The sequence below is a fragment of the Scatophagus argus genome, chromosome 23 (assembly GCF_020382885.2).
Source record: "Scatophagus argus isolate fScaArg1 chromosome 23, fScaArg1.pri, whole genome shotgun sequence".
Lineage (NCBI taxonomy): Eukaryota > Metazoa > Chordata > Actinopteri > Scatophagidae > Scatophagus > Scatophagus argus.
In genome coordinates, this window is record NC_058515.1 from 6084410 (window position 1) to 6109669 (window position 25260).

A 25260-nucleotide genomic window follows, 5' to 3' on the forward strand; every position below is an offset into this window, starting at 1 on the left:
TAGGTTTTCAACTTGTGTGTCTTCTGCACCATCAACAAAACAATGGACACACATACTACTAAGGCACCAGTGTTCACATATTGCTGAATCAAACATACTGTGGACTCCACAAGCCAAAAGGGATCGCCCTGGTAACGTTCCTGCACTTACAAGAGTCGGTGCAACTTAAACCCCAAGCGTCACTGTGCTTAGGCAAAGAAGATTAGACAATGTGCAGTGCCAGCAGAAAACATGACTACGCACACACAAAATGCTCATGCAAACAAAAGGACAGTAAGAGCGCTTCTCAAAAGTCCCTTCTTTAATCTGTTCAGGGTTACAGACAACAATTGTAAAGTAGCCTTCAGCAATGAACTTACTGCATGAACAGTTGGAAACTCAAATGCAGTCTGCCTTTCTCTCTTTGCCTTCTCACAAACTTATGTATGAAATAAGTTAAAAAATAAAAATATATATTCTGACATAAGCAGTCACAATAGAGAAGCCAAACTGTGAGATACAACTAAAAAAATATGGATATAAAGCTACAAAAGAAGAAAGCAAATTTCTTGCTCCATAGGTGCAGAAAAGGTACCATGAAGGCTCTTCTATTTTGACATGCACCAACAGCTGCAGCCACTATTGCTACTGCAAGGAAAGATCCTGTTGTGCTGTCAGAAATAATGGAATTACTTGACTGCTGGAAGGTCACCTCTGCAGTTTGTTTCAAACTGAGTGCCACCAGAGTTTCTTGCATTAAATTAAGACCACAATCAGGGACACGCCGTTGTGCGTTCCAGCTGAGAGGTGCTCAGACCGTGCAGGCCGCTGGGGTAAACTCCTGAGTCATCTTACTTTGTGATGATTATCCTCCTGGAAATAATTATTTGACGAGTATATGGCCATGAAGGGACGCAGTGGTCAGCAGCATCATTTCCGGCCTTAACATATTCCAACAACATTCCCCCTCTGTCCTCTTACTGCCACTACCTTCCTTTTTCTGTAAGGCTGTAAAGACTCATCGATTTGCTGAGTTTTGATCTTGTCATCAGCAACGGCAGAAACTGCAATGATATTTGTAAGATCAAGCAGAATTCTTTTTTGTTGTTGTTGTTTTTGTTTGAGTCACCCAATTCATTTTGATTGTGTTCCCTGCTGCAACCTTGCCTTACGCAGACATGAGTGAAATATGTGATACTGTCGCTAAAAAGTGTCTCAAAGTGTTTGTCCCAAGACGCTGGTACTTTATGTGGCCCATTGCTGTGCTAACCTTGATGTTTGAAGTTCAGCTTTTACCCGCAACAGATTTCTCTGTCCCTCTGTCCTCCTTAAACATCAACATCATTTTAGCCTTGAGGATTTCTGGTAGCTTTGTGAGCACTCACAATGAGTAAAAAAAATATATCTTTAGGTCATGATGGCATAAAAACAAAGCTTTGTCATCTCTACTTTACTTCATCCTTTTGATAAATATGTTTGCCTAAAAAATTTCCAATATTGTGAACTCTGAGCAGCACTGTGGAACTGGGGGAGTTGGCTGTCAAGGGTTTTCATTGAATATGAATTTTGACATCTTGTAACAACATTACACATATGATTTCAAGCTGAAGTGCTTGAAGAGAAAGAGAAACCAGGGAGAGTGACAGTTCCTCCATCGTTGAAGCTCTCTGCTTTACTTCCCCTGCCTGATTACTCCATCTAATCCACTCTGTTTCCCCCTGCACCGTGCACCCCTCTCTCCACTCCTACTGAACACTTTGATCCCTTGTTTCATCTGATCCATACATCAATCTTTCTTTCACTCTCTCTCCCTTCACCTGCACTACCCCCTCTCTCCATCGGTGCCTGCCCATTTTTCTCCCAGTACTTATGAATTGTATTTTGTTTCACTCTGTTTCTCTCTCTGTGCAACACTGTACCAGTTGTACTGTCTCTGTCACTTCCTATTTAAACCTATACACCATCAAAGCTGTAGTCATCTTTGTCATCCTCATTTTGGTCTGTCAGACCAGATTTTCTTGCTTCTCCTGCCTGCTTATGAGCTGAACAGCCTGTCATGATCAACACGCATCTCCACCCTGGTAAAGAAAGCTCAGAAATTCTTAAGGATACTTAAGAACGCACTATTTCCCTGCCAAGTTCATGCTACCCCAGAAGCAATAGAAAGCATTCTGACTGAAAACATCACACAAGTGGCATGGGATGTGCACGGTCCAGGAAAGTGTGTGACTTAAACCTCCCAGAACTACTATGGGTACCATTTACCAAGCATGAGTGAGATTTGTGAGGTGTACACACCCTGAAGGATAGCAAAAGACAACACCCACCACAGCCCCAACCCAGACACCCTGCTGATAATACAGAGGTTTCTGCTGCTGTGCCATAGGACTACACAGCTGTGAGGCTCCTCAATTCATCCTCTGTACTCTACCATAAACTTTTTATGGCTTACTATTTAATCCTCCATTTATATAATTTTTGTTTAGTGAGCAGCATAAAGGGAATACAACTCGTGTTTCATTATACGTTGGAAAATGATAAATAAACCTTGCACCTTGATTACATTCATCAGTGCAGGAATTTTATTTTATTATTATTTTTTTTTATAGCATAATCTCACACACACAGGGCTGGCACAGGCATGTGTCACCGTATGTTATGCTTTTTTAAAAAAAATAATAATGTTGAAGGTGTTTGTGTGTGCATGCAACACCTCAGTGACCTCTCCCTGTGCTGCTACAGCCTGCATACTCAATCTGTTATACTCGCTGCTAATTGACTAAGTGTGTGTGATCGTAATATGATGTGACACGTATCGGTATATGTTTGAACGTATGTGGACTTGGAGTGTGTTCATTTATGTCCTTGTGTGAAGGTGGCTGTGTATCTTATACATCTTTGACAGTTACAGCTAATCAATGAGGTCATTGGTTATTAGCTCTATGTATTTGCTGGAAGTGCATGCGCACACACACACACAAGCACAATAAAATGTTTGGCTGCTTAGAGAAGGTTAAGTGAAAGGTGACTCGGTGGGGTGGTGGTGTGGATGGGGAGGTGGCTGGGGTTGTATTGGTGGCTAAAATAAATTTAGCTGCTGTATGTAATACACTGATTAGAGATGAAAGCATTTGTTTGATCTCATACAGTTTATTGAATTGTGCATGTTGTTAGATTGTGTGTGTGTGTGAGAAAGAGAGAAAGAGATCTTTGTAATGAGACTCTCTTGTAATACCTGTGATGAGCCACAGATACTGTAAATGGTATTAATTTCTTAATTTTTTAGAAGTAACTGCAGACTGTGTGTGTCTGAATATTTTTAGACCAAAGTTTTACAGGATTACAGTGAATATTTAAACATGTTTCATGTGGGTGTGTGTGCTGTGCTCCTAATCTTTTGTCTAATTTCCTCTTCAGGTCAGTTTTCTTTACAACCATCTTGATTATCCTACTTATGAGCTTTTTTTTCTTTTTCTTTTAACTTGCTTTGTACTCGTGTAGTTGCCAAATTCTAGCTGCAGTTTTAGCTTCAGGCCATCTTTGTCTCCATCCCTCTTGTCTCTTATCCTCAACCTATTTGATTATCTTGACAAATGTTGGAAATCAAAGCTATCCTCAAGGAAAGAGGCTTTTTTTTCAGAATTAAAGACTTAATATGCATTTTCCTGTCTGAAAACGGGAGCACAGGAATTGGTTTTGGTCATTCGGGTCCTCCAAGTTGTTCACCCAGTCTAATTTCCCCAAAATGCTCAGCACTACAACAAGGGATGGCGGGAACACAACAACTTTCTCTTTAACAAATAGTTTTAGATATGTATAGATGTAGGTGGTGCTGTTGCCTCTTGTAGAGTTCTTTTTTTTTCCACATCTGTGCCTTCTGGGATAATTAGACTTGCTGTTTTGCAGCTTGTGTTTTTGGACATTTGATTGCTTGCAACCCTCTGATTTTGTTCTGATATTTGGATGTTTGTTTTTTGTTTTTTCTTTCAATATTTCCTTCACTCCAAAAGGGGTACATTTCATAACATAGCAAAGCTTTGATTATAGGAATAATCAGTGATATGACTCAATCTGATCTGAGGAACTTTGGCTGCTCTGATTGGTTAAATTGGTGAAAATGGTTGGGACACCAATCAGATTGCTTTGCTGAAATCATCTGTGTAATTTGTGAAAACCTGCCTGGTCTCAAAATTATAATGATAATAATAATAAACTTCATTTATGTAGCATTTATATAGTAATTACACTCTGCTTGCAGCTCCTGCTGGGCAAAATTAAACTAGAGCTGAGAAAACCCACAGTGGAGTTTTGAAGGATGAGTATAGAATGCTGCTGTTGGTCTGTTGACATGCCAGTTATCATATTTTCCTCTGAATGGAGGTATATATGTAATGGCAATATATATAGATTTAATAGCAGTTTAGGTGGGTGGGTCAGTGTCATCATGAAAAATAATGACAAGACTACCAGTGCAACAGCCATAATAAAAAGTTAAATTAAAACTTAAAACTGACATTAAAATCTAAATGGAAATGTCCAGTCATTGTTGCATGATGACCATCTATAATTAAAATGGAAAGGAATATACTGAGTTCAAAATAAACCATGTGTGAAGAGGTGACCAGAGATTGGATTATGCTTTGTAATTGTCTGGTAAATGTCCCCATTTTGCAATTTAAACAATAAAGCTAGCCATTGAGTTGTTTGAAAAGCTATAAAGTGCAGTGCATTGCTTTTTAAATGGTGCATTTGGATACTTCAGTGCTGATTAAACGAGAACATTTCCATTCCAAGAAAAGAAAAACATCTTTTGGCTCCCTAAATGGAAGTCCTACATCAAAGATGTGGCTTGTACCTTTTTAAAAGCTTGTTGTTACAAACAACATCTTTGGACTGAATATCACGACTTACCATCTCGAACAGCAGTAATGATCCATGTGCCTCAAAGATGTGCACTAAGCGCTTTCAGGTGCTGTGCTCTGCTCTTCAGAGCTTTTTCCATCTTGTTCGAGTCAGCATCCTTGTGCTCCAATGAACTGGAAGCCCCAATGCATTTTATCTGCCACCACCATATAGTACATTATTCAAGTCCAGCTCATACTAAACAACACTATCTGATGTTTACTGTTCATTACCTGTGTCTTATACATTGACATTTTCATTATGGTACAAAGACCATGCACTTTCCCTGTCCTTAACCAAGTTGCATAAAATAACTATTAAAGTGGTTATCATACTTTAGTTATTAGTAGCAGATATTCTTGTGAGATGAGAAATGAATAGCATTGCTGTATTGGAAGATGTGTAAAATGTAATGCAATAATTAGCTTTTTGACATGTACTCAATTGAAAACAGTTCATGTTCATCAACCTTATAGATTTTTTTGTTTTTGTAAATATAATTAGATGCCAGCATCATGTTTTGAACAAGTAAAAAGAGACTGGGAACGTTGTGTACTGCTCAGAAAACACCTGTTTGGAACATTCCACAGGTAAACGGGTTCATTAGTGTCATGATCGGGTATGAAAGGGACATCCTTGAAAAGGGAGGATGCAGCAAGTTTCCCAGTCTTTCTTTGAATCAGGCTTGTGTGTCTTTGCAGAGTGACAAATGCAGTATAGCCCTGTGTCCGCTGTTTTGCTTGTTATGTGAACATGTAAGGCCCAGTCCTCCTTGTACTGTTGTGTGTTTGCACTGTGAGACATAACTCAGGGGACATTTTAATGTTCCTGCATCAATAACACTGGGACAAATTCCTGTCTGTTGTACCTGCCTCTAATTCTCATTGCAGTGTTGTAGCTGAGACGTAGTGGAAGTAAAATGGGCTTTTATGATGATGAGCTTTCAATAAATCCCTCTTGATTAATGATCCAATTATTGCATTACAAGAAAATGATGAAAAATGCCCCTCCTCACTCTATACAAATAAAATCTTGAAGCTCATTCTTTCTTCATTTTATGCAGTTATGTTTTTCTATGGAGAGAGGACAGGAGTTTTTTTTGGTTGCGCTTTTGTTTTCATGGCTCATTAAGATGAGTGAATGCTCCTTCTTGTGTGTTTACATAACTAACTTCAGTCCTAATAATGTTAGCTCAGAGCTATAAACTTGCTTTCTTGCCATGTTTTCCTGCAGGTGGGCTATGAGAATGCTGGCACAGTGGAGTTCCTGGTGGACAAACACGGCAAGCACTACTTCATTGAAGTCAACTCCAGACTCCAGGTTGAACACACGGTCACCGAAGAAATCACCGAGTAAGTAGCAGATGTTTACATATGCAGAAGGCTTTGGGCAGGTGGGCAGCTGGGTGGTTGCGGTGGTTGTCATTTTGAGAGTGTGTTTGCTTGGCATCATTTGTCCACAGACCAGGTGTGCTGCTTCAAGGTTAGATAGCTCTGGAAAAGTCGAGTAAAGTAGAGAAGAGTGAAGGCTGGAGGTATGGAGGAGGTGGAGATGATTGTAAAGCATGTGGGGAAAGAAGCAGGAGAAGAGAGCCAGAACAGGTGGAATCAGTGAAGAGAAAAGTTGAAAGATGAGGTCAGGGAGAGACAAGAGAGCGGGAGACAACTGGAATGAAAGATAGGGGTGAGAAAGAGGGAGAGAATAATGAAAGATATAAATAGTATTCGGCTCCGCTGATGACCTGTCATATTTGGCGGTTTGAAGCAACGCAGATGGGTCTCAGACTAATACACAAGCGCAAGACAAACATAAAAAACCCCACACAGGTGCAGGTAATATAGTACCCTCAGTCATAGCCAGTCTCTGCTCAGCACTGATATGTGTGTGTGTGTACACACGGAAACTAGTTACATTAATCCATGTTAGATTGCCAGCAAAATAAGATCAATTAATGAATTAAGCTGACAGACAAACAAATCAGTGCAATAAACTAATACAGAAAGTTGTGGGCGCAAACCAAATGATTTCATTTGGTAATTATGGCAAACAGACATGACTGACAGCTTTCTTAGCTGCATTCTCTCGCTCGTTTGGCCTCTTTCATCTCTGTTGTATTTGAGTCTTTTTTCTTTTTTCTTTTTTTTTTTCTCCTACACAAAGAAACTCTTTGTTCAACTTGCTATATTTTGCATTATAACACACTGAGAGTAAATCATCTCTGGATGAGTGAAAAAAACAAAGCACAAAACAAAACTCTGAAGTAAACATTGAAGTCCCAGCGATCATCAAGTCCAACAACTGCCAGTCTCAATGAAAAGCTGAGTGTGTTATTTTAAGTAAGCTTTTAAGTATATCCTGTCAGTATCCCTAAAGTCTTAAAATATTTATGCGAGCCCTGGTATTGTGGGTAATGTGTTTTAATAATAATGATCTGAAAGACAAATATGACGACGTAATAACTGTCATCAGGTTGGAAGAGTGATAATTTAAGTCTTGTTATTTATTTTTCTGCGCGGGGCTGTAGTTTTCCGTGTTTTTTCCAATTTATGTGATGATGTACACCTGACGTTTTGACGTTTGCTTCTGCATCTGAGTTTAAAAAGTTGGGTGCTCACCCACTTTCTGTGTGCTCGGTGTGGACTGAGGTGCGGCAGTGGGAGCCCACTGTGCAATGGGCTGAGCTCCGTTCAGGAAACATGTTATTAACTCAACTGTTTATGGATTAAAGCCCCTTGACACTCTTAGTGCACCCACATAGGCCACTTTACTTTGGCTGATTAGACATCTTCTGAAGACTGTGTGGGCATGTACAGATCCTCTGTGTTACTCCTGTTATGGTAGGACATATTTCATTTTTATGATTCCATTAAGAGTCTGTGAAGCATCCCCCAGCTAGCTCCACCCAACCTCATTAACCGAAACCCCCTGGGAGTTAAAGTCCTGCCGTGGAGTTTACTTGTAAGCAAAGGCATGGGCACATTGAAGTCTTAAGTTATTTCACGTTATCAGAATGTCTTTTTTTTTGCTTTTCGCGTATCGTTAAAGTTTTTGGTCATATGATACTGGCAGTGTTAGAGTGAGGTGATACTCATACTGTGTTATGAAATTCCCTTTACCGTTTGTTGAACAACTCTCCCTATTTTAAGTTACAGCCGTAAGTTAACTTGTGTTAATGTTGTAAACTTGCGTATTTAACATTACATGACATACCTAACGTATGTTTTTTTCTTTCAACCTAATCCAACTGTGAATAAGACGACCAAGATCGCATGACCAAAAAAACTTTTTTAATTTTTAATTTTTTGATATGTGAAAATTCACATAATTTATATTTATATTTACATCAGCTACTGCCATCAGTTATAGGCAGGTGAAATGGCAAGACTATGTGACTATGTGTCATTTTTAACATCAATGTTGTAATACTAGCAAAAGAGAATCCTTTCGTTTTGACCGTCTAGTATTGAATTAATAAACAAACTTAACGACTAATAACTTTTATGAAGCATCTTTGAAGCAAACCAAAGCTCCTACAGGCAGGACAGCTGTATACTGGTGCCTGGTTTCAGAGATGGAACGGGTATTTGTTCATACCGTTTACCACACAGGTTTAAATCACATAACACAGTAATCTGTTCCTTTTTTATTTTAAATATCAGTTATCTTTTTAGTTTTTTTTTCCAGCATTATTTCTGTTTCTTTACTTTTATCTTATCTTACATTTGTCTTTGAAAAATGAAAATGTGTGTGCTATACTGAGGCAGTTTTTAGGAAGTAGCAAAGTATGAACAAGATGGGATACTTAGCTATCATAAATACTATATGTCAGTGCACAGATTAGATATATCTACAATGTAAGCTTCCCAGAACTGCCTCTCTTTTGTATTATTGCTGTTGAATCCAATGTAAGACCTAATACATTTAAAAATAAAAAAAAATGGAGGATAAAGAACACAGAGGCAATATCATACTAATATTTTCTAATATCTAGTTGCAGCTCTCCCAGGGTGTTATGGTGCATTATTTGTGAGAACCAAATGAGATGGGGAAACAACTTGACTGCAGTCTGTTATGCATCACCACATGTTTCTTTATATTCTGCCTTCGGGGCACCACCCACATCTGCCTACCCTCCTTTTGTTCTTTCATGTCTTTCCCTCATTTTGCAACTTTTCTTTTATTTAGTTATTTTTTTTCCCTGCTTACACACACACACACACACACACACACACATTGACACACACTCAGGTAGACACTTAACCATTCAGTGCTGGGCTCCTATCAGCCAGACAATAAGTTGATAGAAAGTCATTTTCATGTGCCAACAGATCCCCCTCCACCTGCAGTCCCACACCAGAATCCAGTTTGTCAGATCCACTTTGTCTGGCAGAGAAACCTGGAAATTTGACATTTTGGGGAATTGAGGTCACTTACATTGACAGGAGTGCGGTAATTACTTGAATGTGGGCAGCATCTTGCATGAAACCGCACATGTTGAAAGTTTCAGCTGTCAAAAGCAACACTTTTCATTTGCACAGCTTTTATTTCAGGCTGAGGTTGAGCAGCCGCTGCTGAATTATCTGGCTGCTTTAAAGAGAACAAGTCTTTCCAAGAGAAAACTCCATGTGCATCCATCTAAATTGTAGGGTGAATGTACTTGTTAGAAAAGGACAAAGTATAGCATTTAAGTGTGAATGACAAAAGTGTGAACTTTATTCAGTTTTTGTTGTATTTGAACATTAGGTCCATTAGTCTTTCAGCATTTCCATTTCTCTTGGCTGCAATCCCAATCTCTCAGGTGTGTGAGCACATTCATTTTTGTTTTTCGCATGTTTGAAAAACCGGCCGCGTTGCTAATAGACTTGTCAGCGAGGTATTTTTCATACTGTGTTGTGAAACTCCCCTTTTAAACCTGTCGTTCGTTCTGCAGCTCTGCTCTCCACACCGCCTTTCATCACTGTCTCTCCCGCCTTATTCTTTTTGCATCAATCATTCCTCTCATCCCGTATTGGGTAAGCTTAACTTCCTCTGTTTCTAAGCTGTCTGCAGTTGAGCTTTGGCTTCTTTGTCTTTTATCTTCACTCTCTCTACTTTAATTTTTTTCTTTTCTTTGCAGCTCATACACCCAAACCTCAAAAAGGTTTTTTTGGATGTAGCCTCATTGGCTGCCATGACAGGAAGCCCGCAATCAATGTATTAATTAATGCATGTCACTGCTCCTTCCTCTTTCATTTTCTCAGGACCAATTAATTTCTCGTAGGCTCTCTCCTTTGCTGTGCATTTGCTGCAGACAAGCCAGACCTTCACCTGGAATGTGCTCCGTGAAATCTTTTGGATTTTAGTTCTTTTTAACTGTTCCAAATGTTGAAAGCTGAACAGTAAATAAATAGAAATAGTTTTCAGTAAGGTGGGGTCAGAACTAGATTCTGATTTTATAAAATGCTGTTGTATCCCTAGCCTTATTTTTGATAAACTTACCACAAGTGTTGTTCTCTATAAACCTTTAAAACCGCAAGAATTTAATGAGGGGTGCTTAATGACTTATTTAGGTCTTAACACAACAGTTTTGGACTTTATTCTGGACTGGTCTTGACTGAAAAACTGATCACAGTGCAGGCAGAATTGAGAAAATCAGAATTTTTAATACCAGGTGTAAATGCAAACAGCTTTGATCCAGATACAGATGGTATCTTAGCACGGCTTGCAAATGGGCTCTTAGTTTTGTTTTCCCCTCAATTAGATGCTCTCAGGAACAGATTCCCTCACTCTGATTTTGTGTGTGTGTGTGTGTGTGTGTCTGCTTTGTATGCACTTTGATCTAACTGTTCCTAATAGGATGCTCTCTGTAGTGAGGGTCAATGTGACACACACTCAGGTATCAAAGTCCCCTCTCTCTTCTTCTCTCCTTAATCCATCCCCTCTTCCTTGCCACCCACCCATCCGTCTCATCCTTCATTCCTCCCTCAAGCTCTCCCCTTCATCTGTCTGTCCTCTGCTGACTCACTCCATCTGTCTTTCCACTTTCACCCAACTCTCCATCCTCCCTTCCCCACTTTCTCTCTCTCTCTCTCTCTACCCCCCACTTCTTCTCTTCCTCGCTTCATTGCTTCCTGTTCTGTCTCCCTCTTTCCCTTAGTGGTCCTTTCAGCCCCGTCAGTTTCTCCTTCTTCTGTGTCTGCCGCTCACTCTGTCACTTCCATCACTCCCCCCCTTCGGCCTTCCATCTCATCTTTGTCATTCTCACCTCTCATTCACATTCATCCTCACTTCTTCCCTCCTTGACATCTGTCTATTCGCTCATCTCTCTCTCTCTCTCTCTCTCTCTCTCTCTGTCCTTTCTCTCACCTTTGCCTCACCCACTCCATCCCGCATCTCATCTTCTCTTTGTCCCTTAATGAACTTGTCCCTCTCGCTCCCTCCATCTGCCCTCTCTAATCCCGCTGTCTTGTCACTCCCTGCCTCCGTCTGTGCGTCTTCCTCCATCCTTTCATGTGTTTGTACCGGCAGAAAACAAAATGAAACCAACCTGAAAGAAAAACCTAAGCGTAATTAATCACTGTGTCAGAGGCAGCTACACAAGCAAGCCATTAAGTCAACTGCTTTCTGTATTTGCTTTGATTAGTGCTTGAAAACAAGAGGCGCATTTCCTATTAATTGCATGGGAAAATCTGACAATGACATGCAGATTTTCATTTTGCGCTGAAATGTGACATAATTAAGCATTTTGTTCTCAACAAGGATTCTTTAAATTTGTTGGTCACACTGTTTGTAATTTCCGCCAAATGACAGGTGCAAAACTTTGGTCCCTAATGGCAATAGAGCTTCAGCACCAACTACAGTATGACATGCCACCATGTAACAAGCAGCAGTGGTTCAGAATGAACAGCAGTACAGGCACATGGCATCTTTTTCTGCCTTGCAGCTCACGTCTTTGAACAAGCAGTGTCCCAAATCCATGCTGCATGCAAATTCAGAGCAGACCTTGAATAAGTGCTGCAAAGCTTCTAGCTGCAAAAAATAACTGCAACACTGCAACATTTTTTCCGTCCTATGACTTGAATGAGACATGAAGCTGAAAGCTAGACTCTTCTGACTGACCCGGCTTTAGGACAGAACCGAACTGACCCGATATTCGCTGATACTGATGAATCTGTGATAATAATGCATGCAGCAATGCATCAGTCAGTCCAATTCCAACCACAAACTGCCACTGGAAAGAGGATGAGTAGTTAAAAGTCTAAACTTGCCATTTGTTTTTCTCTTCTCTCCATGTGTCCTCCCTCCTTCCTTCTTCTTCTTCTTCCTCCACAGTGGCAGGTGGGGAGGCCTTTCACTGATACTGTTCATTCCTCCTCTACCTTCCCTGGATATTGCTTTGATTGTGTCGTATCTCTTGCTTTTCTCCAGCGTGGGAAAGCTTGACAAGGTGGCATCTTTTTAACTGAGAAGACATCCTCTCACTTTTCACTGCTTCTTTTGCATTTCTGTCTGTCTCTCTCTCTCTCTCTCTCTCTCTCTCTCTCTCATAGGCATACACAAGTGTCAGTGAAGAGGCAGAATACCACAGCTGTAATCAGAATGAGTGCACGCACACGCGCGCGCACACACACACACACAGAGATGCACGCCAAAAAAATAAAACGCCCCCGTATTGAAAAAATTTGATGTCTAAAGGCGTGGATGAACACACATCTGCACTTGCACGAGGAAAAAGCACATTGCGCAGAAATGTTATGTGAAAACGTATTCACCTGTCTTCCTGCACAATGGTGTCAGTTCTGTCTGATGCGTCTCCTGTGTGTGTATGCAGACAAAATATGAGATGCATGTAAAGTATATTTTGTCTGGGAGGCATACACCTGCCCAAGGGAGGGGCGGGATGCTTGCATACAAGACGCTTGGCTATCTCACATGTGCATTAGTGTTTTTGTGAGACAGCAAAACCCTCTTTGCATTCAACTTCAGGGCTGCCTTTGAACTTCTCCTCTCTCAAGGTTCAATTTGTCCATAATTTAGCTGTAAACGATCTATCCTTTGTACGTCAAGTGTGTGTTTGTCACCAGCAGTGCATGTTCGGCTAGTGTGTATGCGTGCGTGCGTGCTGCCTGCAAGGGACATTGCACATTTTGTTAGATTGGTGGACAGGAGTCTTTTAGATCCTAAAGTGATGTAATTATACCCTCAGGCTTACGCTGTGTGGCGTGTGTGTGTGTGTGTGTGTGACTGCATGCTGAAGGGACAGCAAAGGACTGCATGCCTATTGGGATGACATGGTGCAAAGTTTGTTTGCCTTTAATGTGTGGTCATCTGTGACTGTGCACGTGTAAAGGACAAGTGCCAAGTGTGTCAAGTCTGATCTTTGCCATGTAGCCACCAGGAAATCGGAAGAGTTAAAAACAATTTCTGCCAGCTTCTGGGTGTATTTAGTTTTGTCCCTGGTATTTCCTCAGAAAGTCAACCATGTCAAACATTTTCTTTTCCCGGTTTAGTCTACTTATTTTTCAGTCAGTGCTTGTGGCTGTGCATCGTCCTATCAACCTCCATTAATTCAAATCCAAGCACGGTCACTAAACTTACACCCAACCTGAACCATGTCTAACCTTTAATACCAGAGAATAAATATTTGATTTCTGGAGCTTTTTAGGAACACAGTGAGTGGCTGTTTTTTAATATGCAACAGGTCCCTGAACCTTCCTACTACATGTCTGTAGCTGTATAAACGTGTGGCTACTAACCACCTGCTCTCATTATTATAAAGTGATTACAATGTTGAATGGAGTCTGATATTATTGATTCACATGTTACACTTGAATCTACACTGCAGTTGACAAAACACACCTCATCTCAAGGATATTTTCAGCAATGATTACACCATCCGCCAAATACAGCTCGTCAAGAACACTTTTGCAAAGCACCTGTGACAGAAATAACCTCGACTCAGGGTCCACGTTTTCAAACTGCATAATAGAGTCTCATTATGGACACACATTTAATACAGCACAGTATAAATTCCATAGTGTTTGCATGCTGTTCTGCTGAGGCACAAGCTTTTCTATAACGTGTATTTTATTTTAAATGACCATGGCCTGCTAACATACTTAGCACTGGATGCGTAACTGTGACCTGCAGTTACACCCTCAGCTCAATAAATAGTCCTTCTACAGTGCAGATAATAAACCTGTTCGTGCATGCTTGAATTTGATTAAATGTCACATTTAAATCATTTCAGGTGAAGAGCATCACATACACAACCAGTACTGATCATCTGCATCATATACTCATTTTTTTTTTCCCCCCTCACAGGAAGTCAGTGTTCGCCTGACATGGTGGGATTACAAATGCTTGATTGTAATTTGGAATGGAAAGTCAACATCTCAGTTTTGTTTTATGCCCTGTGCTACACATTGTTCAGTATTAAGTGGGGAACAAGCTTGACATGAACTCGATATTATCTAATACTTCATGTTTAATGTGATTTTTGCTGGTTAAGAGAAAAAAATTTCTACATCCTTGGTGTGAGGCATTGAATAGCCTGCCGTGTAATATTGCTGTTTGAAAATGTGTGTATGGGACTTTAGATAGATGCTTTCATTGCATTCAGCTGTATACAGAGACTATATGAGCAGATAAAGAGGCTGCCATAAAGAGTGGTGTTTTTGGAGGCACCGCACCACGTCTGTGAGTGTCTTTAAGATCGAAAACAAGATCCTTCTCTTAGTTTACTGCATTTTGACAGTCTAACAGATAAAGTCAGTGTTTGTTAATACGTTTTGTTGCGTGTCAGAGAATACCGAGTTATCGTTGTTTGCTTTTTTGTTCCTTTTGCTCTAGAGAAAGGGTACCACTCGTTTTCTTGCCGCCTAAGTGCGTGGGTATGTGTGTGTGCACATGCAATGATATATCTCCATTTGAGAGAAACCTGCCTGTGCGGCAGCTGGTTGTTTTAGCCGGGCTAATTAGTCTTAAATGACCACCCTCCATCTTCATCAAGCCGAGAAGAGACAGTGACAGTGAAGTGAGCATGAGTGGGAACGACGGAGAAACTTTGCCTCGCATTAATTGACGGAGGCTCTGACAAACGAGTGGTGGAAATGGAGAAAGGGAAAGGTGTACGAGGTGAATTAAGAGAAGAATGGAGCAACCCCCGAACTGCTGAAGGACTAAAGCACAGCAACCTGCCTGTCCAAAGTTTCAGGCCTGCGTTGGCTGTTTGAGTCTACATTCACACATTTCACTGCGAAACCATTTGCTGTGATGCATTTTAATGCCTTTACTCCATCCTTCAATTTGTCATTGAGCCTCTTCTTTAGAATTCTTTCTGCTTGTCTTGCGATTTCTTCCTCCTTCTTCTTCCGTCTGTCTTTATCTACCTTCTGTCTTTATTTTTTCCTTCATTCCCTTCGTTTCCTCCTTTCTGAGCATTAGACATAGCTACCAGCTCCTCCAGCTCCCTGGTTCTTGGCTGTGATTTTTCCCTTTCGAACGTGGGAGTTAGAGGAGTTGCTGCCACATCAGCAATAAACCCAGCACCACCACAACCCTACCGCCCACCCCCCCACCTGCCATCCTCTCCCCTGCCTGCCACCCTCTCCAGTTTTTCCCCAACCCTCTCACACTTGTTCATTCTTCTTGGCACAGTTAAGTATAAAAAGATATTCAACAAAAGGTCGACTTTGTATCATGATGCACTTCTTTAACAATTAACATGCCAACAGTAGTTATAAGCTTGTTTGAAAAATGGCTTCGTGTTCTCTCCTCCTCCACCTTGTGACCAAATTCTCTTCATTTCATTGTTTCTGCATCCTTTTCATTTTCATCTTCTTATCCTCTCAAACTTTCTCCTTCTACTCTCTGCTCCTCAGGACTCCCACCCCCCCATTCCTTAATTTATTTTGCTTATGGCTTATTGAATGTGTTATCCCCCCCGCCATTTGTCTTTTTCAGCACCGTGAGGAAACACATGCAGCAGTAAACAATCTGCAGGGTCTCCTCTGGCCACACACAGGGTGTCTCTGTGTATGTGTGTTTGTGTGTGTGTCCATAAAACAACCACTGATAACCAGGAAATACTGCTGAGCTGCATAGACGACATGCCTGGACGCTCTGTAATAAGCTAAATAATTGTTCTAATGATTGTAAGTGTGAGTGTGTATGTGTTTGAGTAAATTGTGTGTGAAGTAGTGATTACCTGAATCAGCCTTTATATTACAATATGCTTTGATGTTTGTGTAAAAATTTCAGAAGAATGTGTGTCTGTAAGCACTGCAGTATACAACAGAATCCAGCTTTTTGATATTCAGCTATTTTGTGCAGTTTGTTTGTGTGTGTTACGCTGCACATCCAAGCATTTGTATTTGTGTGTGTGTTTGCACTCGCAGCAGTTGAGTTTGGTTTTGTGAGCACGTCATAAAATAATTTTAAGGTGATTATAATTGTGCAGCGAAGCATACAGTGAGTGATTGAGAAGTAAGCAGATGAATGAGAATGAGGGTGTGGGTGGGTGTGTGCACGTCTGCTCTGACATCAGGGGAGAATCTAATTTGTGTGTGTGTGTGTGTGTGTGTGTGTGTGTGAGGGGTAGAGAGAGAAGGTGTTGAGGCTGTTTATGTTAATGAGAAGGATGCTTATCATGATTACAATCACAGCCGTCATTGTTTTTGGTTGAATAGAATGTTTTGTTTTTTTTTTTTGTTTTTTTTTACACACGCATGTCTGAACTTGACTCTTGTAATATTGAGACCTTTTTATTATGACATATTATAGACACTTACTGGACTTGAAAGTAAGATCCTGCATAAGCAGATATGGATAATTAACATTTGTGATCATTTATGGATGTAAACTGTAAACTGCAACTTGACATGCTGACTGGACCATGCAACAGCAATGCAACTAATTCTGGTTTCATTCTGTCCTTGCTGTTACGAAAGGTGTTTCTGTGGTGATTACCTTATTGCATGCTTGTGCCACTGCACATTTTTCTTCACACGTGAGCCTGACAAGACTGCACTCCCCTACAAGAGCAACGCCATTTAAACCCAAGGCTGGAATTAATGAAATCCTAATTTGCATGAATTACCATGACCTAAATGATAAATTAAACTGTAATTTCCATACGTTCCGTCCAGTAATCCTCTTCGGATTCCTCCTAAGCCTTTTTCTGTGAGCTCGGGGCCTCCCAGCCAAGTTGTATCAAAGAATTGATGAAAACCACAGGATTCAGCATCAAAAGGTGGGAAAGACCCAGGGACAGTCGTGCATTTGGGGATAGCAGCGGGAGGGTACATCAGTCTTCTCCCAAGCTGAGAACAGATGAAGTATCTCCTGCTTTTTTTTTTTCTTAGCTTCAAATGTCAAAAGCGGCAAACGCAGCTTGATTTTTGTTGAAGATTCATTAATGAAGACGCCGGTTTTATTTCTGGCCTGATTGTGCAGTCATGAATCTCAAGGGATTTGTCTCGCACCGATCCACTCTGGATGGCACGCTCAGCCCACTAAAGCCTGCGAAAACGTGCAGGAGCATTGTTTCTCTGAACCGACCAATGGCGGGTCATGTTTTGTCAATATTGTTCAGTTGTCACTCCCCACACACACACACACATTCTAGCACAATGGACGCCAGCCGCCACTGCTTGCATTCAAATGATTCACCAGCCTGTTAGTCAGAGGGCTGTGAGTGGAATATAATGGGTTGAAATAACAGAAGAAATCCCTCCCAGGTAGACGTAAAGGAAGCTTTGCTGAAATGTCTTGCCCACAGCAAGCTTACTGGTCGGTGTATCACACCTGGGAGTCCAGTGTGCAGAAGATCAGTGTATTTAAAACAGCGTGCACGTAACAGAGAGAGAGAGAGAGAGAGCGAATTCTTTTGCATGCTAGCACAAGCACACGCATACATTCATATGTCAAATGTACATTTGCAGTCTGCTCAGAGCCTTGGGTTTAATTAGGATGGTTTCCTGCTGGGTGTTGGTGTATAGGGAGGAAGAGCCAGTGACTCCCTCCCCGCTGCACTCATATCGTTACGTTGCATGCTTCATTTGTCTAAAACCGGTAAATGAAAATTCCGGCTGCAAGGGTAGTTGTCGATGTCGAGTACGTGTGTGCAGATGCATTTTGATGAGTCTGGGCTTTTGTACAAGATGCATGTGAATTTATAAATGAGTTTGTTTGCATGTATAAATACTCATTTGGCCAGGTCCCTGAATGCATGAGTGTTTGCAAGTAATGTTTCTATGAAGCATATAATATTCTTTCACATCAGCCTGTTACAGTTCATCCCTCTGTGCTATATAAATGGTCTCAAACTCTTTTAAAAATACATAACAAGCCAGGCCACTGCATAGGCTGACATGTTCCTTCATTATGACCAGCCCTTGCGACGCATCTTGAGTCAGTTGCACATTTTCTGTCCTGCTGCCGTAAACGGCCAGTAGATCATCAAATGTGTATTCGCCCACAGCTGAAAATAGTCCCTAGCAAACAAATTACTCCTTAAACTCACAAGTGTTCCAGCCTAAGACCTGCTCCGTCTTTAAAGTGTGCTGTTAGATGCGCACCTCCACATAAATCACGCTTTCTGCATTTATAGAAACCTTTCTTTTTTCATTCTTCAGATGGATGGCTTTGCATTTTGCAGATACAAAAGGTGTAATTGCAGACTATTGTTATGGCTAAGGGCTCTACAGCTAAGCTTGACTTGAGTCTAATTGGCTTCTTACAGTGCTACCCTGGGTCATGAAAATGACTATGTTTTATTGTTTTCAAAACATAATTCAAAAACTGAACATCCACTTTAAGCCAACATCTTGTTGCTATGCATTTCTCATTTTTCTCCCCATGTTCCCATCCTCTTTATTTCCCCCTCTGCGTTTCTCTTTTCTTCTTCCGTTGTCCTATTTTCAGTTCGTCTTTTTACCCACCTTTTCCTCTGCCGTCCTCTCGACTTTAGTTTATATAGTTTAATTTCTGAGAAAACATCGCACATGCTGAACAAAGTTCTCTCAAGTTATCTCTAAACGGAGTTATCTCTTTGCCTTTTTGCTGTCTCTCTGTTTTCTTTCCCTTATGGTCTCTGTTAACTTGTGTCCCCATGCTTCTATCAATATTTCTTCTTTCCTCTGCACTGCAATCCTTTTTCTTCTCTTTCATGTTGGATTTATTGCGTACCATTTCTTTCTCTCCCAGCTGTTCTCTCTCCTTATCGTTGCCTCCCAGTGTCTTCCGCCACAGCTCATATTTTATACTTATCATGTCATCTGGCTGGTGTGCGACTCATAGGCTTGTGTTATTATGTGTTTGTGTGTGTATCCCTGTGTGCATTTGCATGTGTTTTTGATGACTGGCATGTTGTGTTTTGTCATACGTTTGTATGTGTGCTGCCTGTTAGATATCTTTCTGTGGGTGTGCCCAATGTGCAGGCATGTTGATGCATTTTTAACTACATGTGTATCTATGTGTGTGAAAGCACAAATCTGTGAGTGTGTGTGTGTGTGTGTGTGTGTATGGGGGGCCTTATTTATCTGGCCTCCCTCTCTCTTTCTCTATTTGAGACTTCCACTGTGCAATTTTCCGAGTGAGAGAACTTGGATTGCATTTTATCAGGCCTATATGGGCTTTTGCATTTTTTTTTTTGTTTTGGTGCGTGTGTCTACTGGTGTGCGTTTGTGTATTTGTGTGAGTTGTTGTTGTATGTATGGACCTTCTTGCATACTTGTGCTCTACATAATCGTCATTTTTTATTTTAAAATCTTGATTTAAATGGCAGGACGCTCTGTGACGTACCCAATAGTCAGGGCTGTGAATAAAAGGTTGTTTTTAAATGAAATTCCAAATGATTGCCGCAGAATATTTAAAAACTTTTACTTATTTTTCCTAAATTTCGGCAAATTACTAAAGCATTAATCTTTTGGTTTTTAGAGGCAGACAAATCCCTCAGGAGCAAAAATGGTCAGACTAAATTTCTGATTTTTAAACGCTGTGCTTGCTTTAATCACCAATTATATTTGTAAGTGGTTAATTCATTCACCACCAATTATGTTGAAAGCAAATGATTTGTTCAAATATGTACATCTACATTAGATAATAATTTCCAAGGTAACGGGGATACCATATAAATGTTATGTGGTAGGTTTTTAAGATGCACTCTACACAGATAAGGGTGAAACACACAGTGTGCATGGTGGTGCAGGTGTTGTGTAGGCGTGTGGGTGGTTCTTCAGGGTTCATTGGAGCTTTTGGGACTTCAGAGTTTTCTCTTTAGCTTCTTCTGGCTGTGTTTTTCTTTCAATTCAGTGCTAAACTTGTGATTAGCTAAGCCCACTTGACAAATTCAATGCAATGTTTGTGTTCAGTGTTGTCTCGGGTCAGCTTTTTGCTCTCACCACACATTCCTTACCAAGCGAAAATATGAATCACAAATTGCTATATGTGGATGCCGTTCTTCCTTTTGAAGGGTTGTTTTAGGGTTTGTGACCGGCTTTCATTTCAAACCGGCTTCTGAAGCAGGAGCTCCAACACAGCTGAGTCAATATAGAGCCACGCAGAGAGACATCAGGCCAATATCTAAGTTTGATCAAGCTGCGTGGGGTCTTTGAACGCACCCCAGCACATCAATTTTACACATCTGGGCCTTACGCAGTAGAGCGCTCCCTCATACTGGTTCCAAGGAAGGTCTTGAAACAAGGTGCAATTTCAAAGTTAAAAGCTAACAGCTGAGTCAAATGTAAAGGAAGAGTGGATCATGTAGGACGTCTTTAAATCCAGTAAAGGTCGCATGTTGGTCAATGATATCAAATCAGGTGTTAGTGGGTGGTGAAAACGCCACCTTTTCTAGCATGTGCATGAGCTAATTGTTAACACGTTAATCAAGTTCATTCATGGATTTTTAGACCAGCAGAAAATTATTACGCAGTTGTGATCATTGATTGATCCAGGGGTGGCCAACCATGTGCCGCAGAGAGCCAACAGTGTGCAGCTCTTTCATTCCAGCTCATCTCAGCAGGTCATTTCACTTAGTTCCTACCCCTCTACTTAAAGGAGTGCTTATCAGTAGGTGGAGTCTTTGGCTGGAATGAAAACACCTGAATAAATGTTCCATTATTTAGCAAACAGACCATATCTTAACATTTACTGGTTCTGGTTATGGGTCTGAATAGTTGCTGGTCATGGTAACTGCATAATACATTTGTGTGATGCAATGAGGGCATGACCCTCAGGCATGATGTGTCTTGTGATAATAATTTGCGGGTCATGTCGTCCTGGCATTAGACAACATGGCTGTCAGTGGATCTCGCAAACAAAAATTCAGACTACACTTCCAACAAGTCTTTGTTGCATGGTAATACTTGCTCTGCTCACACCAGAAAGACGAGAACAACAGCCATCTTGCTGTTTGGTACCAACAAGCAAAGAGGTGATTGCATGTCATGTGAAAGACTGTAGAGATTGCCAAGCCTCTTAGCAATGCTCTTGTTTGTTTGTGGTAATCATCTGAATCAAAATGATTGTGACGGTGACCTGTTGATATTTAAATAGTACGTGAGGTATGCATAGTTTGTGAAGTATGTAATTAATGCATGCAGGCAGAAGGCTGGAGTGTGTACAGCTTCATCGCATATACGTTTCATTGTGTACTGACATCAGTATCTTTGGAAATACTGTATGTATGCACTGCATCTGTTTGTCTTTACCTCTTTGTTCTCTGTATTTAATTTCTCTCCCCGTTTTGTCTGTCTTCCCTCTCTTATCTGCATACACACTATCTCTCTCTCTCTCTCTACCCCCCTTTCTCTCTTTCCGGCCTTTCTCATCTCGTTCCTCGCAGCCCTCTGGCCGCCGGAGTTATTTTACATTCGTCTCCTCACTCTCATCTCATCTGCTTCACAACAACGAAAGTAGGAATTAATTAATAGGCTGATAGTGAGGCCTGAGCAAACAGGGAGGAAAGTGAGCTGAAAGGGAGAGGAAATCCAATCAGATAAGATCCTCTTTTCTGTTTTTTTTTTTCTTTTTTTTTTGAGTGTGTGTCTGCTGGGGTTGTATGTCATCCCCCCACCTCCTTGCCTTGTCTTCCTCCTCTTACATCCTCTGTTTGTATCTTAATTTCCCTGCATATCCAACAGCATATCAGTTTCGCTTATTTTCTACCTTGAATGGGAAAACAGTTATTTCTTTTGTGAGCATCTTAAACGTCTTTTCCCGTGCGCCCACCCCCCCCACACGCACGCACACACGCATACACGCACGCACACACATTGATAAACTATGACTAATATTGCCCCCTCCCAATTTCCAGCCACATTCTGTTTGCATTTGCGTATCGAACAGGCAGCATGGTTTTCTGGCTGCCAGCTAAATTGATGTCAAAATGCCATCCTCATGCCACAATGATTCAAATTTCATATTTCGTCGTCTCTCCCGTGCAGACAACTCATCCCTCCCGTCTGTCTCTCCATTTCTCACCTCTCCCTCGCCAGGCTCCTTCTCTTTCTTCTGTTTGCTGTCGAAAGCCGTCTAATGAAATTCATACAAAACAAGATGGGAGGCTCGACGCCTTCCTCCTCGTTGTCCTCTCTGCCTTTTCTCTTCCTGTATCCTGCTTCGTCTTCGTTTGTTTTCCTTTCATATTCTGTCTCGCTCCATTTGCCCGTCTTTATTGTCCTTTCCATCTGTCCTTCACACTTTCTTCCATCTGTCTTTGTCCTCTTATTTCTCTCTGTGGACTTCCTTTTCTTTCATTTCTCCCTCCTGATTTCTACTGTTGTCTTTGTTTGGGTTTATCCGTCCTTCCTATTCCCTCGCCGTCCGTCACCGCCACTCTCTCCGTTGTCCTCTGTTTTTCCTACATTTCCATTCCTGCAGGCCTCACTTTGGAGCATGTTCGCCATAGCTCCATTTCTTTATTTAGACTCGAGTTTATGTGTGCGCGCGAATTTGGTTGTACAAGAGTCTGCATTAGTTTTACCGAAATGAGAAATGCATTTCTGTTTTGCTCTTTACCACTTGCCTTGGAGCCATCTTGAAAAATGTATTTACTGGAGCCCCTGTTTGTGCGAACATTAACAAACCCGAACGCCAAGGAAAAACACACACACACTCTCTCTCATGCAGTATGGACTAACACTCGGCGCCCTAATGAAGTTGTAAAATCAAGTGTTCACTTCAAAAGGAGTCAGTGTTTTGCATTTCGAGGCCACGTGTGGGAGGTGGTGGTTGGGGGACAAGAGACAATGGAAGATGCAACGAGGAGAGGAAAGGAGGAGAAAACTGTAAAGAAGAGCATGCAGAAGAGAAGCAAAGTAAAGGCATTTAGGAGAGAGTGAGATTAGAAAGAAAGGATTTAAATCATACTTTTAATTTATTGGTTCTTTGCCCCCTATCATGTTGTCTTGCTCACACTTTCCATGTGTTCCTGCACTCTCATTTATGCTCGGCTCTGTCTTCCTCTTAACACTCCCACCTTCCTCCCACCTTTCCTTTATCTCTTCCACCCCTCGCTTCCGTATCCATATTAAACCTAAAGAAAACAGGCTTTTCCTCTTTTTTTTTTTGTTTGGCCAGAGTGAGACGATAAGATTGATACCATTTAAATGTCTGTCCGTTCAATATGAATTCACATCCCACAGCCACTTAGCTTAGCATAACGACCGAAAAGAAGGAGAAACGGCTCTGTTCAACAGTGACAAAATCCCTCTTCCACCACCTCTAAAGCTCATTAATTAACAAGTTATATTAATTTGTTCAATTTGTACAAAAATGTTTCTTCCTGTTGCTTTCTGAAATCCCACCTCCTCTTCTACTTTATCATCTTTTTTATTATCACCCTCGGTAATTTAGCATCCTCCCCCCTGAGTCATTTCTTCCTCCTCGTTCCTTCCTCTGTTCAACACGGTCATCCCTCTTGTCCCACACTCCTACTTATCCGTCCTACTTATCCCTTCTTCCCAATCCCCTTCCAACTCCCCTCTCCATCCTTCTCTCTGCCTTGCACCTTCGCTTCCTCCCACCACCTCTGTGCTGTCGCTCCCTTTGTCCTTTTGAGCAAGGCCAAATCCAATCTCTTCCACACTCCCACTTTTCCCACTCGCTCTTTCAGTTTTGGCATCCAGCTTTTTATCCTTTTCCATACTCCCACTCCCTCTGCTTCCCCTCACTTCATTTTTCGCTCTCTTGCGTTGAGTTGGAGATGTGAAGCTGTCATCTCGTCTCTTATTTATTTATCTCTCAATCTCCTCCATTCATGTGGATCTGGAGACTGTAGTTGAATATATTCTTTACCTTCCTGCCTGTTTGTCATACTTTCTTGACTATTTCTTCATCTCTTGTGTCCACAACCTTTTTTTCCTCTCTCACTCTCACTACACTCCTTCTTCTTCTTTCTTTCTCTCCCTCTTCCTCTTTTAGTTCTGGGCACACAGCCACCCCCTTCTCCCTTGCTAACGAGCTCTGAGTGAAACGGCTGAAAACGATATGCAATTAGTAGTCAGCCTTCATGGCCTGTGTGTGTGTGTGTGTGCGTGCGCACGTGCCTGTGCATGCGCTCTCACATGTGACAGATTGAGATAGAAATTCTGCGGAGTGTGAGCGTATGTGCATATTATGCCCGTGTGTCCATCCTCAGGTTCTGGTGAGTATGAAGCTAATGTACTTTCCGTGTACTGTGATAGTGTAGAGAGCCCCTTATCATGACTACTTTCTTAGGTCTTTGTGTATTCATATATGCCTTTTTATAAACGTATTTGAAATTTAATGGAATGGGGGGAAAAAAGCTTAAGTGTGTGTGTGTGTGTGCGCGCACGGCTGCAGGTGGTCACCCCTCTGTCACAGGTCACTACTTTATACACCCTCCACTCTGATCGCCTCAACCCTGGCAATCTAACTCCCCTGCATAACTCAGGGCGGGCAAGATAATTCATTTTAATAGAATTACTTTTTAATGAAAGCGTCAGTGCACTTTTGACTCTGGAGATGACCTGCAGTAATTCTATGATCATCCTCTCTGGAAGGGAAATATGTCCTATGAAAGCATGCTGCCTTTTTGATCAGCATATGGTGAATCATAATTAATTTATTCACTTTACTCTTTCTGCCAGGAATCATGTATGTTAATCACACAATACGTTACTGTGGTTTGAACAAGTTAGAAAGCTGATACTTCACTGAAGACTGTGTATTATTTAAGTCACTGGTTTCCAAAGTATCCATTTAGTGCAACCATTCAGTGACTGAAGGACAAACCAAAGGTGCTGCAAGGGTCATTTGTTAATTTCCATGTTTTTTTTTTTTTCATGATGCATTTCTATAAACCTTAAAATAACAAGGCCACGTTTACTGCGCTTTATACTCGCATTTACAGTGCTGGGTGCCGAGGAAAAAAAA

At 41.2% G+C, this 25260-nt stretch overlaps 1 protein-coding gene across 2 annotated transcripts in view; it reads left to right on the forward strand.

The window, feature by feature from the left end:
• The window catches only part of LOC124054262 (pyruvate carboxylase, mitochondrial-like), a 262121-nt gene that overhangs the window by 46201 nt on the left and 190660 nt on the right, over positions 1 to 25260 (forward strand). For both annotated transcript variants that reach the window (XM_046380027.1, XM_046380028.1), the window contains exon 10: positions 6115 to 6233. In XM_046380027.1, the coding sequence (XP_046235983.1) occupies positions 6115 to 6233 (119 nt within the window). The remainder of the gene's footprint in view (positions 1 to 6114; positions 6234 to 25260) is intronic.